The sequence below is a fragment of the Montipora capricornis genome, chromosome 8, assembly GCF_036669925.1.
Source record: "Montipora capricornis isolate CH-2021 chromosome 8, ASM3666992v2, whole genome shotgun sequence".
In the NCBI taxonomy this organism is placed as follows: Eukaryota; Metazoa; Cnidaria; class Anthozoa; order Scleractinia; family Acroporidae; genus Montipora; species Montipora capricornis.
This window is the reverse complement of record NC_090890.1, coordinates 33,063,046-33,081,736: the sequence shown is the minus strand read 5'-3', so window position 1 is coordinate 33,081,736 and position 18,691 is coordinate 33,063,046. Positions and strand designations below refer to the sequence as shown.

The following is an 18,691-nucleotide window of genomic DNA, read 5'->3' as shown; positions in this document are numbered from 1 at the left end:
CCTTCCTTTGAGAGACGATATTAGTATTGATTGTGCAATTATTGTGGAAAATGAAGTGCTTGATGAATTATCATAGTAATGATATGAAAAATAATGTTAATGAAATTGGAAAAGTTGCTATATAGTTGGCAACCTCGTTCCCAGGGCTTTTCTCCCACCTCCTCCTCGGCGGAGAAAAGCCCTGGGAACGAGGTTGTATAAGTTGGCAAAATGGTGTTATTGAGGATGAGAGAGTTCCTGTTGTTGATGATGCTGTAGTTGATAATGAGTTTAGTGATCATGCTGTGAGTCTGATCTGTATTGTGAAGTTGGCTCTCCAACGACCTCTCGGATTCTCCGTCTGTGCTTGCTGGGGATGTGGAGTTGAAGGTGATGTTTCTGTTAATTTTTGAGAGTTCTAAGTTTTCGGCGATTTTCCGAAAAAAACACACTGCTAGCATTTTTGGGTAGTTTTGCATCACAAAATGTCATTTAGTGATCATGCAACATTTTTTTTGGCCCGATATCAGTGATCCAGGCAAATTTCAGCAACCAAATTATTTTTTGTTTTTTTTGTCTGCTTATTGTCACATTCAGGGGACCTGGGTTCCACAGGAAGGACCTAGGGCTTTTTCAATGGGACTCAACCCATGTGATGATTGGCAGTGCCATGGCTTGAAGCACGTAAGTCAGTTTCGATTTCGTGAATGGCATCACATTTGGAAATAGTGTTTTACGGTTTCGTCGTGTTTTTTCCAATCATCTCAAGTTCGGTTAACGACAATTTCATCGTCCACAGTACTTCTTATGATTCGACCCCAAGGACGCGTAACTGCGCCAAAAAAATGAAATACGAAGCTCAAAGTCAGATGTCAGAATTGTTCATTTATTTTTTAGGTCGTTTGTGGCGCAGGACATTTTGGTTAAATGCAATGCATTCTGGTTAAATGTGATGTGTTCTGGTAAAAAGTGGTGAATTCGAGAGTTCGTCGCAGCTTTCATAAGATTTCCTTAAATTCAGATTATGTTGCTGCTCGCTAGCTTCGCTTTCTCTGCAGCACTGAATAGGGAGATTTTACAACGACAACGGGAACTTCAACGAGAACGTCATCTCAAAAACATTCTCGTTCTCGTTGCCGTCGCCGTTGTCGTTGCTAAAGCTCCCCAATGACCATTCGATAAAGGAGGCAAGCTATTGAACCCTATCGAATTTTTTAGGAAGAGTAATAACTATTTTACCCGTCACAATGATAAAAATTTAACGTTAGTTATCCACTAATTTGACTCCTGCTTGAACTATCAACTTGCATTCCTTACAGCAGTTGCTATGCCCATGTCAATACACTGATTAAGTTATCAATTCAATCTCATTTTGTTAAAATAGAGTTTGTCTTTCTTAAACCGTCAGCATGGTTTGTCTTCGTCGCTATGCTATAGCGACTATACTATATGATATAGCACTATGCCATATATATACATATATATATATTATTTTTATATACTACATGTATACCATACATAGTATGTATCTAGTACTATACTAGTATACTATACTGTATAGTATAGTATAGTATGCTATACTACATTATACTTTACTATACCATTGTCGACAATGGACCTCATTTTTTGATCCATCGAATGTGATTACCACGGATCATAATTAAGTAAATCTAAATTCTCATGCCCTGGCCAAAGAGTAAAAAGAAGGACAGGATTTTTAAAATTATTCTCTTTCTCTAAAAACTAAACAAATTTTCAGGCATAACTCAAAGTCTGCGCAAACTATTCAAGATACAATTTTTATAAACGGGGTGACGTGGAAGTTTGGAAAAAAACATATGATAAGTTTATTCTTTTGCTACTAAGCGCTATTTTCTTCACTGTACATATATGGAGATTGATAAACTGACAAATTAAAATTCTACCAAAATCTTGTAATTATTATTTCAATAAGTAATCTCTGAGCATCTGCAGTTAGATTTTTGTTGCTTAGTAAGGTTTATAGATAATCATTGTACATTTTGCACTGTGTTCAAATGATAGAATGCATATGTTTTTCCTTCCAGTTGGGCAATTTTGTTGACTCAACGAGGTGTTCTTTAAGCATCCTTCAAGCAGTGTCTACTGGTTTTTTCCCTTGCTATTCGGGAGTGTCAGCTAAAAAACCTGCACTCGATGGTTATGTCTGTCGGCAACCACAACTCTTCCATCTTGAGTCAGTGTTATTCCACCAGGAAACTTGAATTCTCCATCTTGATCTCCTTCACTGCCAAACGCGGCGTGGAATTTTCCATCTGGCTGAAAGATTTGGATGCGGTGATTTTGGAAATCACCCACAATGATGAATCCCTCGGGATCAACCGCTATTCCCCCGGGACGATCAAGCTGACCTTTTTCGCTGCCTTTTCCTCCAAAAGTAAACTCGAACTTGCCACTGCAATCAAATTTTACGATGCGGTTATTTTCGGTGTCGGTCACTAGGCAACCGTTGTCCTGGGTGACTGCCAGGTGGTTTGGACTCTTCAACTGTCCGTTCTCGCTGCCATAGCAACCAAATGATGCGATATGTGTGCCATCCATATTGAAGATTTGTATCCTGTGGTTGTCTTTATCAGCAACCAGCAAGTTACCATCCTTGTTCAGAGCTAAGCCAGCTGGGTGGGTCAGTTTTCCGTCATCAAGTCCTAAAGATGTGACATCAATTTAGAGGTTGTCAGAAATGAATGGACATGAAAAAACAAACGCTTTATCTTTATGCAGAGACAAAATTAAACTTTTTCTGAAAGCAACGTATGATTTTTCGATCGACTGCATAAATTAATTTGCCTTGGAATTTCGACGTTTCCGCGTTTGGCTCCTACACCGACTCATCACTGAGTATGCGTGCATAGACAGCGACATACATGAATTATTCATAGCTGACGCGTGAGGTACAGAGAGTCGAAAGGAGGCAGTTAGAAGAGAACCGGAAACGCCTTTGTGCTACCTGCCTGGCTTCTACGGTATTATAGTCTCTCACCTTTAGCTCCAAATTTGCCGATAAATTTCCCTTCGGGGCTGAAGAGTTGGATGCGATGGTTGTCCCAATCTGACACGATAATTATGCCATTATTATCCACCAAAATTCCGCATGGGTTCTGGAACTGCCCATCCTTGCTTCCCCGAGATCCGAAGTCTAGAAGATGCTTTCCAAGCGCATCAAACTTTTGAACGCGACAATTCACAAAATCTGTGACATAGATATTACCCTCTTTGTCGGTTGTCACAGAACAGGGTTGTTTAAACTCTCCGCCCTTGGTCCCCTGGGATCCTATTTTCATAAATGCTGGTCCAACCTTTTGGTAGTCAATTCCTTCAAACACGCTGACGCTAAAAGGACTTCCTTCAATCTCACGCCCACGGACTGTCACATGTAGAATGTGCTTGCCACGCGTGACCGGAGTGTATCGCACTTTCAGGGTTCCGTCGCCGCTATTCGTGACCTTGTTTCCGAGGAAGAATCCTTCAGGAGCTTGGACCTTGACTTGAACTGGGCAGGTATGATCGCCTTCAACCGAAGTGCGTCCGAAGCGGTCTTTCAGTTCAACGACAAAGCACGATTCCACTCCAACTTTACCCGATTTGATTCCGAGGCCACGAGCGTTACACAAGGCGGTGAATGTCACGCTTGAGGTCACCCGACCCATCGTTGTCGCCACGCTTTCTACAGATTTCATATCGAGGATGTAGTCCACGACATCGTTTTCTTCTGGCTCTTTGTAATCCAGCTTTATCGCATTTAGTTCATCCAAACGGTCAAGCATCAACTGGCGAAGCTGGATGATCTCGACTTCGTTTCCATGGAGGAGCACGTTTTCAACAAAGTCACGTGAGCTTGTGTATTTGAAGAGCTCAATCTCTAGTTGGGTTTGTTGGCTGCGGAGAACAGCTTCTTTTTCCTGTTCCATGATGTCAACCTGTTTGCAAGATAAACAATGTATTCGTGAACTAAAAGATAATTTCCCCATTCACTGTACTGTAAACAAAAGAGCATAATACAAAGGGATGCCGGTTTGGTGTAGTGGTAGATTGAGTTTAGTACTTCCCTATGTACTTCTGTGAAAGTCTTTTCTCGTCGGGGAACTCGGGTTTGAACTAAAAGATAATTTAGCTAAAAGATAATTCTAAAAGACAATTCTCCCATTCACTGTACAGTAAACATAACAGCATAATACAAAGGGATACAGGTTTGGTGTAGTGTGGCGGATTGAGTTTAGTACTTTCCCACGTACTCCTGTGAAAGTCTTCTCTCGGGATCTCCGGTTTTTCCCTCTCACCAAAACCCAACGTTTGTTTTGAATTACGGTCTCCCCAATCAGGAAAGTAAAGAAAAGGAACTTTATTTAAATGTCTAGTCGTTCTAGCACTGTAGCACTAATTGGGGACACTGTAAAATGAAATTAACAATTAACACAAATCAAGTCAAAGGTTGGTTTTTTTGGGTGGGGGGAAAACCGGAATGACTCTTTTAATGTCGCTAATTAGTTTTATAGTGTGGAAATACATGTTAACTTGCAAGTCTGGTTGCTTACATTGTTTTAAATGAGTAATAAATATTAATTATTTCTAATATTATTAAATTCGCGAATTAGCTACAACGACTTTAATTGACAGAAAGTTTTTGTACCCTCGCTAGTATTTCTTGTTTCCTGGAGACGATTCTCTTTACACATTCTTCTGCAGTGGCGCAAATCTCGCTTTTAGCAGCTTCAGCGCGTGCGCGCAGCTTAGCAGCCATGGCCTTGACCTCGTGCACTGCATCTTGGACCGGAGGAATCTTTTCGTCGATGCAGAAATTCAAGCGCTCATCGATGAGTAGCTTCCTCTCCTCCAACGCTTCTTTAAGACCTGCAATGCAAATTTCAGGGGAGGATTCAAATAAGTCGCTTTTAAAATTTTAATTCTCCCGTTGGACTGTAACAACAACAACAACAACAACAACAAAAACAAAAACAACTTTATTAACTTGTCAATGGATTTAACACAAGAACACTAGTTGGGGAAAATAACGAAATTAACTCAAATTAAATATTGGTTTTTGTGGAGAGGAGGAAACCGGAGTTGCGTTCCCATCTCTCTGATTGAAATTACGAGTTGTTCCCGCTTGATCTCTAAACAAATTCTATGCTCCTTGTTCCGTAAGATATTTGTCATTGTTCTCCCAATTGCAATTTAAAATTTATGATGTTTTCTCGCTTACACAGGGTCAAGGTAGGGTATCACACCGCCTCTGTAAGGATGTACACATATTTTCCAATGCTGTGGTGTCAGTTTTGACTCGACCACGAATTCCATAGTTTTTGTAATCACTTTAACCTGTTTGTGATTGTAGAGGGCGTTAACCGGCGAAACACAGACTCTCCCATTGAAGGTACAATTTCTTGTGCTCTTGAACAAAACCAAAAAAGATAGGAAGAGACAGTGACAATTGATAAAATGGGCGAACCATGACGTTAAAACGCTGCTGGCTGTAAGGGTGGAAAACCGTTTAGCTTTCGAATCTGATTGGCTGAAAATCAAAATTGAGGGATATTTCTTGAGCCAATCACTACACTTACTCGTAAAAAATACGTACTCATAAGAAATACCAAAATTGCTTGAACCAATCAATTCTTAATTAATTAAAATAACGTTTTAAAATCTTTTCTATGCTTTATAATTCAACGATAGCTTTTATTGGTCAAAGGTGATTCGAAAAAAGTTAAATCCACTCCGTTCCTTTTACTGATTTTCTTCTGTTCTTGCTGAAAAAAACACTGCTTGCTTCGTTTTGCTGGTGTTCTTTTCATAAATCTGTTCCTTTTATTTCATCACCTGTTGACCAAACTTTTTAGAGTATATTTTTACGAAAGCAGTATTTGTTAATGTTGTGTCACCTACTCGATCTAAACTTCGACTACAGTACTATGAATGATGAATTTTTATTGAATCATATTTTCCGGGACCTTCAGTCTCTTTGAAGGATAAAAGTTAGACTGTTCTTTAAAGAGCTCTTTATCAAACGTTCCTCGCTTGAATATTCTTTTGTTCTCAATCATTCTCTTCGAATGGAAATTATAAATATCAAAGGAGAAAATTGAATCAAATGGAAATGAGAAATCCCCGTATGTATACATGTATTGGCTGGATGCTTTTGAATGGCGCTAACTAAAATGATAAGCCGAGATTTGTGCATCTGATTTTTCCTCCAGTCATTGGTTATATTTTTCATGATTTCTGAGGAATCAAAACAACGAGTTGCAAGAATTAGTTTTGTTCAATTTTAGGCTGAGCTGTTTCGGCTAAGGTCTTCTAGCCTGTACATGTAACATGTGGTTTATGGAAATATTGATTTCTTACCAGCATATTTATGTCCGCGATGATCCAAGATGGTGCATTCGCGACATATCAGGCAGTCACAAGGAACGCAATAAAACATGAACATTTCATCAACGTGCTGCGGGCAAAACGACGGTCTATGCAGCGTCTGTTTATCCGCCTGAAGCGTGTCAAGCGACAGGATGCGATGGTCCTTGGTGACTCGTATTCGTCGGTGAGCCAAAACGCAGTTCGAGCACAGAAACTCGGCGCATTCTAGGCAGCGTGAAGTCGCCGGCGCTTCGTCTTCGCAGTTTGTGCAGTGTAAAGTATACTCCTTGCTTGATTTTACGGACAAATGATCCAACGCGTTGGTCAGAAGGAAGTTGCTTGGGAGAATCTGGGCTCCCTCCATCGGAATTGGAGTCAGCTTTCGGCAGAGGGGACAGACGATCGAGTTGGTTCCCGCTCCTATCACATCGTAACTCTCCAGACACTTCCGGCAAAACGAGTGAAGACATGATAAGATTTTTGGGTCCTTGAAGATGTTCTTACAGATCGGGCACTCTAACGATTGCGGCGAGTATTTCTCGTCTTTCACTGTGGCCATAATTTGTGACCGTTTTTTACTCGTTGCAACCCTTAAGCGGTCATTGAAAGGGATGATTTTTTAATCGACCGTTTACGCTTCACGCTTCGCCCGTTAGTTGACCGTTTACGCGATGAGATAATGCTATAAAACATTTATCATCCATGTTTTTCAAAATTGATCTTTTTTAAAAGTTATTTTCAGTTCAAGATGAAAAAATAATAGGTACGTGAGAGCGGCCTTCAACTCCAGCTTAAAATATATTGGTAAATTGCTCGTAACAATTGCTTGGACAACTGAGTATTTTCAAATTATTGACTAGAAGTCAAACCCTCGGGAGTTATGCCCAGTTAAATCATTCTGGAAAGGGAAGAACTCCTTATCTACCGAAAAACCTTAAGTAGAATGCCTATCTTAACTTTTTCAAAGGAGAGGAGATTATCAGTTTTCCGTGAATTTCTGGATCACGAAGGGCGTATTTAGCTATATAAAAAGAACAATGGCTAACCGGTACCAGTGATGTTATTTTGTTTTCAAATTGATCGCTTTCCAGGAGATTCAAGGGGTCGTGATATTTTCCTTGCTTCGTGTTCAGGAGTGCGGTCAAGTCAATGTGCTCGAATAAAACCAACCGAAATTGAACTGATAAATAAAGGATATTACATGGTCACACGGACATACGAAATTTCTCTTCGAGTGTTTTTAAAATAATATCATTTTATACACTAGCGAAAAGCACCAATCAAAAAATTTTCGTGCTCTAATTCATTGTAAGTATTAGTTAAACTAAAATTTAAATGTAGTATAAGTTCTCGTTGCATGCTCTTTGCGCGCCAAACCACAATTCCTAAGCTGACATTGAGCTCGAACAGTAATATGACTTGTGGAACTGCAAACACCAAAAACTTCGAGGTGGTAGACTGAACCAGGCGTTAACTTTTATTTATAAGGTATCTTTTCTACGGTTACGTTCAGACCACCCGTTACTTCCATGAAACACTAAAGAGAAATATTAAATATTTTTGTTAGCAAATTTAAATTGAAAATGAAAATAATTCAGTACGCGATCGAGCCCATTTTAACGAATGAGAAGCAAAATCAAAAGCGATCGCAACTTGCATGCGATTGCCTGTTTTATTCCCGCATTTTGTGCGAGGTGCATTTATTTACCCCGATGGCGATCGAGTTCTTACTAGTTTATAGCGTCATTTCGTAAGTAATTAATGGTGTGTCTAATGGTAATCTTTATGGATAGTCGCCTGACGCTAGTTTTGGCGGGAAAATCGTTCAAGCGTATATGAACTGGTGGGTTCAGTGAACCACATTTTGGATGTGAAATTGGCCTTGTACTTTAATTCGTTACACACGAGTTTGCAATCATACGCTTATTGGTTTGGAGTTGATTATCAAAAAGATAATTCCTTGCGACGTTTCTCTATTGTGATATCTATCAAACAACTTTAGCCTCCGGCTTTTAATGCAGACCTCTTTTGAAGACCTTATGAAACAATTTCAACATTACGAATTCCAAAGTAGGTTTTTTTTTTCAGTTGATGCAGTAATTAAGTTACTGAAGCATTGTGAAGAGTTCATCTAAGGACTTTTTGCGGTTTATCTATGAAAATAAAGGTGCCCGATTAACTTCTTCGAACGAATCTGCCTTTTATAAAGCAAGTACAAAAAATGCTCTTATTTACCCACCTAAAATTTCTTTAATTAACCATGACCTCGTCAGGATGCCATAACCAGAAGTGTATATATCTTTGTTACGTCATTTTGAGGGACTACGTTTTGCATCCCAGGAGTGCCCATTTTCAATTCCAAGGGGAATAACGAGTTGTGTAACGCTTATGATTGGCGGAAAGGTCGGGGTTCGCGGGGAAATCAATCCAAAACCTACGATCTCTTCTTTGAAAACGCCTTGTATATATCGAAGTTGAACGCCTCTGGTCATCGGACTTCTGACCTCGTAAACAATCCTTGATCCAAGTCAACCATTACATCACTTATCAGCTCTTAACCAATCAGAAAGTGCGTCAGCGCATGAAATCAACCTGCTACATTTCTTCGACATTTTTACTGACGCTGTTTGCGAGAAAGGAAACCGAGAAAGGAGGTTGGCTTTTAAAACAAGCGCACTTTCTGGAATCACCAATGTAGAAGTCCCACGAAAATTCACACCATGGGCTCGGTCCCGGTGAATAAAATCACCGATCATTACGAACTAACATGTGGAATCTGCAACGAGACGTACAAAAATCCGAAGGTGTTACCCTGCCTTCATTCATTTTGCCAAAATTGCCTGGATTCAAGAATAAGGTAAAAATTAATGCGTTAAGGTGGCCTTTAGGAGCCTCTTAGTTCTTGGAATTCAAATCTTCTCGTGCGTTTTTAACATTTTGTTCGAAAATTGTCTTACGTTATGACAGTAAGTTCCTATTTCAATTTCAGTATGAATCTTGCTCGCGGCTTTTAAAAACCTGCACACTCTGTTTGTTAGAAGTTGAAAGAAACACGACTAAGGGCGCTTTCCTTTTGTCAGAACTGGCCGGTCAGACCCGTCACTTTGTAAAGAAAATGCAGCAATTTGAAGGAACAATTGCACGAAAATCTCTCGCATCCTTCTGGTGGAGTATATATCATCTTCGAATTGTGTTAATATGAAGGCGTTGTAGAATTATTCCTTCCAAATACCCGACCTGGTCGGTCAGTTCTGTCAAATGGAAAGCGCCCTAAGCTTAAGTAGTGGGCAAAGAACGGATCAAATAAACGGTTCAATTTAAATTAAGTTAAAATTTACAAGTTTCAAAACTGACCAAAAGATCAAAATGTTGTTTTGAATATTTAAAGATGAAAGATCTCGGATTTGACGGGTACCGGAAAAAATAGCTATCTTATGCGCATCAGTGAACTGTTTACAAACTCAATATAGTAGTGGAATTCAAGTATTTAACCCCGTAAGAAATAATGTTGAAAAAGAAACAGAAAATGACTAAGGTAGTGTGAGTGAGTGTTAATGTTATCAATAGACAAAAGGCATTGTTTTTGATGACAGACAATTATTTTTACTTTTGAAGAGGTGGCTATCGAACGTGAGAATAAAATTTCTTCCAAAAATTGACGCGAGTATAAAGACGAACACAAGACGCATAATGCGTCTGTAGGAACTATCCAGTTTAGTGCGTCTTGGAAGACGTACTAAGGCAGATATATAGTTCGTCTACTGCAGACGCTTAATGCCTCTTTTTCCCGTCTTTATACTAGACGAATTTTACAAACGAAGAAAAAATGTCTGTCTAAGTTCGTTCCAGACGAATTATGCGTCTCTAGTGCAAAAACGGCCAATAAGACGCCTTTCTGATTTTGACAAATTAATCTCATAGTTTGCGCCATATTAAGATCTCATAACAACTAGCGAAACCCGCCTTAAACTATGCTTGTTCAAGTTCAACGCTAAGGTGATCCTCAAAGTTGTTCTATGTGATTGGCCGTTGACAATGGGAGCACAATTTAAAGGTTGATATATTTCAGTTATGTACGACGTTCTACGTTATCTGTGCGCTTCTTTTAAACTTTGCAGGCTCTATAATTCCACCTTATCTTTTTGCTATGTCGAATTATGCCAGCATGGGGATTTCGCCACAAAACAATAATATAGGTAGTTGGTTAAAAGAGAAAAAGTAATCGCGCGGCATATGTGGCACGTGCGGCTGCCTCCTCCTCAGGCGTTTCGCGAGACGAGCGCGAGGCACCAGGGAAAGCAAAAAGAAACGAGAGGTTCCCTTCCTCCCTCGCACGTTTATTGGTTTTCAATGGAGAGATGTCTGGGTACGAGGCAGGCACGTGCGGCACGTGCAGCACGCACTTTTCTGAAACGTTTTGCGGCGCTTTGCGTAATAACAACGTAAAGATCACCATATTTGAGGTTTTGACGACAACGTAAACGGACTGAAATGTGAATGTTTCGTTCTCTACTTGTACTTTGAAACTGCTCGCGCTAAATGAGTTTAAAGGGGAACTGTCATACTAAACTTGCTGTTTTTTGGTCAAAACTACGTGAACAGTTAAATTAGTACTTTAGTTCACACGCACTACATTCCTGACGACCCACTGAGAAGATATGAAATGTATTTATGGTACAAAGAGCTATTCGCATTTAATTTTTGGCGACTTTCTGAAGATATCGTCTCGAAACTTGAAAAAACTGGCCAGTTTTTTCAAGTTTCAATCCATTTCCATCCTCTCCATCCTTGGCCGCAAACGAGAAAGAACAGCTTCAGTGCACTTCAATAGTTAATGGTAACAGAACTACAGCATTATTTTTGGTCTTCATTGATGCAAAAACGTCTTCTGCGTCCTAAAGTTTGACTAAAATAGCGTGACGCTGCCGCTTTTAACTATTAGGATATTTTGCCAATTGTGTAGAACGGGAACGAGAAATAAAATAATCGCGAAAGATTTAGGCTTCGCGCTTGGGCCATAAATCAACGGGAAAAAACGAGGATCCGTAACTTACAGTACGGACCGAGAAAACGAGGTTAGTAAGATTTTTATTATATCTCTGAGGTTAACCGGCGCACGGGCAAGGAAACTAGTCAAAGTGAAGCGGAAGGTTCAACTGCCACAAAGAATGCCGTGCCAAAATCCCAAAAACTAAATCTTCATGGCTGTTAAGTTTGAAATAGTTGCTTGCAAGATTCAAACAGTTTTCAGTACAAGTTTATGCAACAGAAATGACATGAAAAACTCGCTAGATGATACAATTAAAAACATTTGTTTCCTGCTCCGGAAGCATAATAAAAGTTAAAAAAGTTTTACAAACTCGGAGCTAAAAGTTAAAACTTATGAAATATTTCGTCCGTTTTTCAACCGGACTTCATCAGTCAATGATGTGAATGTTAAAAAGATGAATTTTAAAAAGGTTTTTTAACGCCTCTTGGGGGTTAGAATTGTGTCATAGATGGCTGCTAATTCGTAACCATTGTCTCTGTTTAACGCCGGTTTCGTAAGTTTAATTTGAATAGCTTCTTTTATCCTGCGTTTGAAGGTGTTAACTTCGGTTGATAGTACTTTTGTCTTATTTGAGTCCACCGAGTGGCCCTCCAGGCGACAATGCTCGTGAATAGCTGATGAACTTCTTGATTGGTGTTCTTTTACCCTGATTTCCAGAGAGCGGGCCGTTTCGCCAACGTACTCCTTCTTACACTTCTCACAATGGATCTGGTACACAGTACCGCATTTCTTGAGATTGACAGTTGTGTCCTTGACACGTACCAATTGTGATCTTAGAGAATTGACGGGTTTATGAATAAGTGTAACCTCATGTGACTTGAAAGCTCTTTGCAGGCGTTCCGAGATTCCTTTGATGTATGGCGTTGATGCATAGATTTTCTTCTCGTTTTGAGGCTCTTCGGTATCCTCTGTTGTAGATTTTGGATGTGGTATTGTTAGCATCCATTCTGGATAGTTATTCATTTTTAGAGCTTGCTTGACGTGCTGTGTTTCTCTAGTTCTGTCATCGTTTTCCGTAACCAAGGTCTGAGCTCTCAACATCAGGGTGTTAACCCCCGCTCTTTCCTGTTGTAGATGATGGTTTGATTGGAAGTTTAGGTACTGGTCCGTGTGCGTAGGTTTGCGGTACACGGAGATCTTGGTAGAACCATCTTGGTTAATACTCACACAGGTATCAAGGAAAGGAATCCTGCCATCCTTTTCTTGTTCCGAAGTGAACTGGATATGTTGGTCAATGGAGTTTAGATGTTCTGAGAAGGAATCGACGGCGTTTTCGTGAATCTTGGCCATCGTGTCATCCACATATCGATACCACATAGTTGGAGGGGTGGGGGCGGTGTCCAGAGCTCTGCTCTCGAACTGTTCCATGTAGAGATTGGCCACTACAGGGGAAATTGGAGACCCCATGGCGGCTCCTTTCTTTTGTTTGTAGAATTCACCCTGGAATGTGAAGTATGTGCTCGAGAGGCACATCTCTAGTAGAACAGATAATTGGGCGATGTCTAACGGGCATCTATTAGCAGCCATCTATGACACAATTCTAACCCCCAAGAGACGTTAAAAAACCTTTTTAAAATTCATCTTTTTAACATTCACATCATTGACTGATGAAGTCCGGTTGAAAACGGACGAAATATTTCATAAGTTTTAACTTTTAGCTCCGAGTTTGTAAAACTTTTTTAACTTTTATCGCTAGATGATGTTTTGTCGAAATTTTAAATTTAGCGGGCCGTACTGTAGAATACGACCCGCTAATTTAGCCAATTACAGCGCACGTACTAAAAGTCATATTTTACGATGACGTTTTCGCTGACGTCGCTGTCCTTAATCTAAAAGTCCTTACTGTCTCCTTCTCAACAAGGCCTTGAAGGTTCTTTTGACTAAACAAAATGCCCTGTTAACATCGATTCCTTCCACAGCACTTCAATTCTTGTAACTCGTAACAAACGCCGTTTTAAATCATAATTGCGTTTCGTCATCTTAGGCCTCAAGACCGCACTCTCGAGTGTTTAACGTGCCAGTTACTGGTGCCAGTCCCCGCCAAAGGCATAGATGCATTTCCCCTCAACTTCTTCATCAACAACATGTTGACAGTTCTTGCCGTGCAAAATCCAACCAAATGCACCAACTGCGAGGATAGCTCACAGGCCACTGCGCGCTGCTTGGATTGTGTGGAAAACCTCTGTTCAAACTGTGTATTTGCGCACAAGAGAATCCGTCAAACTAAAGATCATCGGATTTTGTCGTTTGATGAAATTCAGGCCAATGAGATTAAGGAAATAATTCGGTGCCCATCATTTTGTTCAGTTCATCCTCGAGAGGTGAGGTTTTAATTTAATTTGTTTTTCGCTCGCTTTGTTTTGTTTTGGTTTTAAAACTCACAAGTTACTGTTCGTGTGTGCTTAAAAAAGGAGTAGCAGTGCTTTATCGGGTTTAAAAACACGTGGCAACACATGCTGCTGGTTTTTTGGAACGGCTTCAAAAACATTCCACAAGAAGAATGTCCCTCTGGACTCAGAACAATGGTTACAATTGCGAAAGGAGAATATTAGCGTACAAGAAAAACGAGCTATGCCTTATCAGTATTCTTTATATAAAGAATACTAACGAGGAGTGTTTGATCAGGATACAAAGCTCATACACGTGACGTTTTATCGGTGTTTTGATAGGCTGTGAGGCTCATGAGTTATTTCTGAGTTTTTGAAGGCGCCCGCAAATGAGGAAACATTGTTGAGGAGGCAAATGTTTCCCCGTTTGTGGCCCAAGGAAACATTTGTTGCGGAAGCAATATTTTTGCTTCCTCAGCAAATGTTTCCTCGTTTGCCCGCCGAGGAAACATTTCGGGAAACAATGTTTTCTTGTTTGCAATCGCCTTAAGTTGGTGACACTCATCCCTGGCTTTTCTCTATCCACAAGATCAGTAAAATGAGGTAAAGAGTTAGAAAACCCTTCGTCACAATCTTAGATTTGGTGTCTGTCTCATCATCGTATGGTCATAAACATATTTGTTGTTAGAAATCTATCAAATCCTAATATGTCCATTTTTGCACCTATAAAGATGCACTCTGATTTTGGAAAGCGTCGCAAAGTCTCCCCTTCTCTTTCGCTTAAACTTCAGTATCACAAAGAAAAAATTGATGTCAATTAAGTGTCCCTCTACCGTTAGTCCTCAAGTCACCATAAGCAAATAAAATCAAATGCAGCTATCTGTAATGATGTCAACGTAAAAGGTATTTGGAAGGAAACAAACGCTTCATGACGATCCTCACAATCATCATTATGATAATTATGAATTTGCCTCTTACGTATACTAGGTGAATTTTGCGAAAATCGGTGAAAACCAAATCAGTTTAAAAGAATTGTCTGCTGGTAACAGTACCAATTCAAGCACTGCTCTGCGAAAAACAACTCACACAGTAAATAACATTCGCCGACGTACCTTCCTTAACAGCAGATTACGTGACTTGCCTACGTGGTTTGCCTAAAAATATTTTTCTAAAGTATTAGTTACGGCGTGCGCGTTCCATCTCATTCATCCAAAACTTCTGCAATAACTTTTCAGGTATTGAAATACTTCTGCGAAACATGCGATGAAGCCATTTGTCGGGACTGCGCCATCTACGAGCATCGAGAACACATCTACGTAGATCTTAGAGAGGCCGTCAAGAAGTATCGTTCCTCTATCACGGCTTTGCAAGACAGGACCAAGCGGAAAATTCCCGTTCTCCGAGCTGCTGTCGATGAAGTGAGAGATGTCACACATGATCTGCACCAGAGGGTGGAGGTTGTGCGAAACACCATCCGGGACACCATACAGAAGCACATCCAGGCACTTGAAGAACAGGAACGAGAGCTGATTGGTCAATTAGAAGACATATCGAACTCAAAAGGAAAGGTGAGGGCGAGCGCTGTGATATGAATTGAACAACAACATCTGGAATAACAATTATTCAATGGCAGGGCAACTTCTTTGTAGTTAAAATTTTATATTTTAGGCAATTTCCCAATTTTCAAATTTTCGTTTTTTGATGCGATATTTTAGGCTAAACTATTCATGATAGAGGTTTTTAGAATTTTTAAGAGCATTATAATTAAGGTGGCATATGAATTACATGATGCCCGATATTTGGCAACAAATGTGGCAATCCTCCGTGTTTTAGTTACTCTTTTCTAGAAGGACATTTTTTCTGTTTAATCTGCGAAGCGTCGCATTTCTCGTAATTATGGAAAAACGTAACAGAACTTCTTTCCAACAATAGAATTGAAAATACCATCTGAATTGACAAAAAATAAGGGCTGGGTAATTGACACTCACAGGATCAAAACATTGAGTTTGTTACTTTTTTATCGCAGGTGTTATCCACGCAGCAACAAATATTGGAACTAGACCTTTCAAATCTGTTGAGTAGCTGTGAGTTCACAGAGAACGTGCTCAGGTATGGAAATGAAGCCGAAATTATGTTGGTGAAGCCACAGATTGTCAGCAGGCTTGAAAATCTCAATAACCACGAATCACAGTGTGAACCGGAAGATAATCAGGTGAGATCGCTTCAAATTGCTTATTCAGTCACAGAGCGTAACAGTCAATTAATTGCACTTGACTTAATTCTACACTTTCAATTGCAAACTAAGACTTATCCACACAAGTGACCAAAGATGCCAGGATTCCTTCAAAGCATTGGTGACAGTACTGAAAGGTCGTTCTTTCCTCTAGGAATATTCGGCCAAAGTTTTCCTCTTGGTGTAAAATAATACCGAGAAATTGCATTGGCCGAGGGTAAATAACCCACCGTTTAACAAGCATCTACAACGTAGGGGCTAAAGGAATGTCATGATTGCTTTGGTATTACCTTAATAGTCTAAGTACATTGCAAAACATCCGTATTTTTGCGTTGGTAGGATGCGTCTCGAGGATGAAAACAAAGAGTGAGACCGGGGAGAAGGGCTTTGGTGCTTTTTCTCTCGCGTTACACGCCCTACGGGCGTGTGAGGAGGCTCGCGTACGCGGGAGAATTCGCGTCTTGAAGAAAAGAAAGTAAAAACCGACTATTTTGCAGTCTATAATCTAAGCTAAGCGCATACAGCACAATGCATTAAAAATAATTTTAGTCTCAAGTTACATTTAGGTTGCTCAAAGCGCGGGAAAACATATTCGTGCATATTTACTTTTTTGCAATCGCAAAAATCTCCATTATCAACATTCATGGGTCTAAAATTGAAACATTTTTAATCTTTAGGTCATTGACTTCACCTCTAATGACGAAGAACTTTCCAAAGTCATCGCCAAACATGGAACAGTTTCCACAAGTTATCTGTTCCCCATGCTGTCATGCGCAGAAGGACCTGGACTTAGCCGAGGAAAAGTTGGGCACAAGACGACGTTCACAGTTATTGCTAAGGACCGAAACGGAGAACCATGCACAAATGGTAAATGAAAAGTCAGGCTAAATATAATAATAAAGTTATAAAAAAAAAACACTTCTTACAAACTCATATTCCGCAGCAACTTGAAGACAAGTGATAGATTATCAATCGCCTGTGTAAACACTAATAGGCCAATTTCAAAATATAATACCATAATACTCCTTGTTGCCCTCCAAAATCTTGAACAAAGATTGTTTTTATTTTCTTTTTGGACCAATGTAAGTCCCAAGAGAAACTGGAAACAATGCTTGACAAAGAAAGAGTATTATGGTATTTTTGAAAGTAGCATATGCAGATCTCGAGGCGTGACAAGGTGACCCTGTAACCATGACCTTAACCAGAACCCTTACAAAAGAAGAAATAGGGAATACATCGTTAACGTCACCCATTGTCATAAATGTGCCAACCAAAGCTCCATTAGCTGTCGAAACAAAAGGTCTGTTGTTCCTATGGTTGGCAAATTTGAGTAACAAAAGCAATGCTTGCAATTGTAAACAGATATCGTCCCTATACACGAAGTAACATGAATCTCATTGTGCAGCCAGCTGTATTGACCTGTATTGAACATGTATTCATGAAAAATCACACGAATAGGCCGAACTAAACTTATTAGCGAAGCTGGCTCTGGTTTGTCTCTGATGAGTTCAGTGCATACCTGGGTGGAGTTGTTGGAGCCAAATCCAGTCAAAATCTAGAAGCAGAGTAAGGAGACAATAAACTCATCCCTCTTATGGCCTCGGTGACTCCAGTCAGTAATCTAACCCGGCGGGAACACATTGTCACTCTTGTCACTGAGTCAACTATGCTCTTCTCAAAAATCACGCGCCACGTACCCGTTTGACTTAGCCAATCACAGCTAAACCCTCGCCATTCGGGGAAGCGTGTAATTTGCTTTTTGTCAGGATTGATTTTACGAAATTTAATTGAAAAACCATTCATACTCCTTTTCGTTGTTGCACTTAAGGGGGAGACTTCGTGTCAGTCAAACTACATCGCCCAAACGGTTCACCAATCACAGCAGAGGTTGAGGATAACAACGATGGCACTTACACCGCCTCCTTCACCCCAGTCTCCAGGGGTGATCACCAAATCACCATATACGCACGTGGTAAACCTATTCAAGGCAGTCCCTTTGATTTACAGGTTTGCTTATTACTTGAATCGTTTTCCCATTTTACTAGTCGACTTTTGTTACTTCTGTTAACCTTTTATGCTGATCTGAGATGATTCTACAGTTGGTTATCACACGATCCCTGCATACAAGCGGCCGGTTGGACGCGTGTGACTAACGCTTATGGTCTCAGTTAAATAACTAGAAATCACTTCCGATCACTTCCGCAAACAGTCAGACTTTCAATTAAGTCATCTCTGACAAGGACTATACTTAAATCTTAGGCCCCGCCTCAAAACCTAAATAACCTGGGTTTTTTTTTCTACCTTCAAAGGTAACCTCTGGTATAGACTGCGCCAACATAGGCCCACTGATGTTGAAGTTCACGCCCAAAGGCATAAACACCAATGACGAGTGTTATGAGCCCTGGGGAGTAGTCAGTGACCTCGATGGCATGTATGTGATCTCAGATCATCACAACCATCGCATTCAGGTAATGAGCAAAATAAGTCAGAAATCCTTAAACTGCACAAACGTTGAAGTAGAATTAATCTACGTTCGGAGGCATGAATAAAAAAAATCACACTGTTTTAATAACCCACAAAGCTGATGCCATCAGCTCAAGTTCGTTAATTTTTCTAGTTTATGGCGATTCTTTCACGTAGCGAGAATCAAACTTCTCAACTTTACTTAAATTCTAAATTTCACATGTAGCTTCTATGAGGGCATGTTTCTCTACG

The 18,691-nt window shown here is 40.0% G+C and overlaps 2 protein-coding genes across 4 annotated transcripts in view; one reads left to right on the top strand and one right to left on the bottom strand.

The window, feature by feature from the left end:
- The first annotated feature begins 200 nt into the window (after window positions 1–200).
- Window positions 201–18,691, top strand: part of LOC138014637 (E3 ubiquitin-protein ligase TRIM71-like) — a 20,223-nt gene continuing 1,732 nt past the window's right edge. The window contains exons 1-7 of one of the 2 annotated variants that reach the window (XM_068861764.1): window positions 201–369; window positions 13,401–13,737; window positions 14,979–15,311; window positions 15,770–15,955; window positions 16,654–16,843; window positions 17,805–17,983; window positions 18,286–18,444. In XM_068861764.1, the coding sequence (XP_068717865.1) occupies window positions 13,501–13,737; window positions 14,979–15,311; window positions 15,770–15,955; window positions 16,654–16,843; window positions 17,805–17,983; window positions 18,286–18,444 (1,284 nt within the window). In that variant the 5' untranslated portion in view covers window positions 201–369; window positions 13,401–13,500. Of the gene's footprint in view, window positions 370–8,977; window positions 9,224–13,400; window positions 13,738–14,978; window positions 15,312–15,769; window positions 15,956–16,653; window positions 16,844–17,804; window positions 17,984–18,285; window positions 18,445–18,691 lie in introns of those variants that run through there. The other variant, XM_068861763.1, reaches the window with a different exon arrangement.
- On the bottom strand, window positions 1,179–17,510 carry LOC138014635 (E3 ubiquitin-protein ligase TRIM71-like). 2 transcript variants are annotated; one of them, XM_068861761.1, is made up of 4 exons: window positions 17,496–17,510; window positions 4,646–4,866; window positions 2,999–3,935; window positions 1,179–2,663 (listed from the first exon to the last, which is right to left on the bottom strand). In XM_068861761.1, the coding sequence occupies exons 2-4, from the start codon at window positions 4,754–4,756 to the stop codon at window positions 2,137–2,139; spliced, it is 1,575 nt and encodes a 524-aa protein (XP_068717862.1). In that variant the 5' UTR covers window positions 4,757–4,866; window positions 17,496–17,510; the 3' UTR covers window positions 1,179–2,136. The 2 variants fall into 2 exon arrangements, with proteins under 2 accessions (XP_068717862.1, XP_068717861.1); XM_068861760.1 differs by lacking the exon at window positions 17,496–17,510 and adding an exon at window positions 6,358–7,551.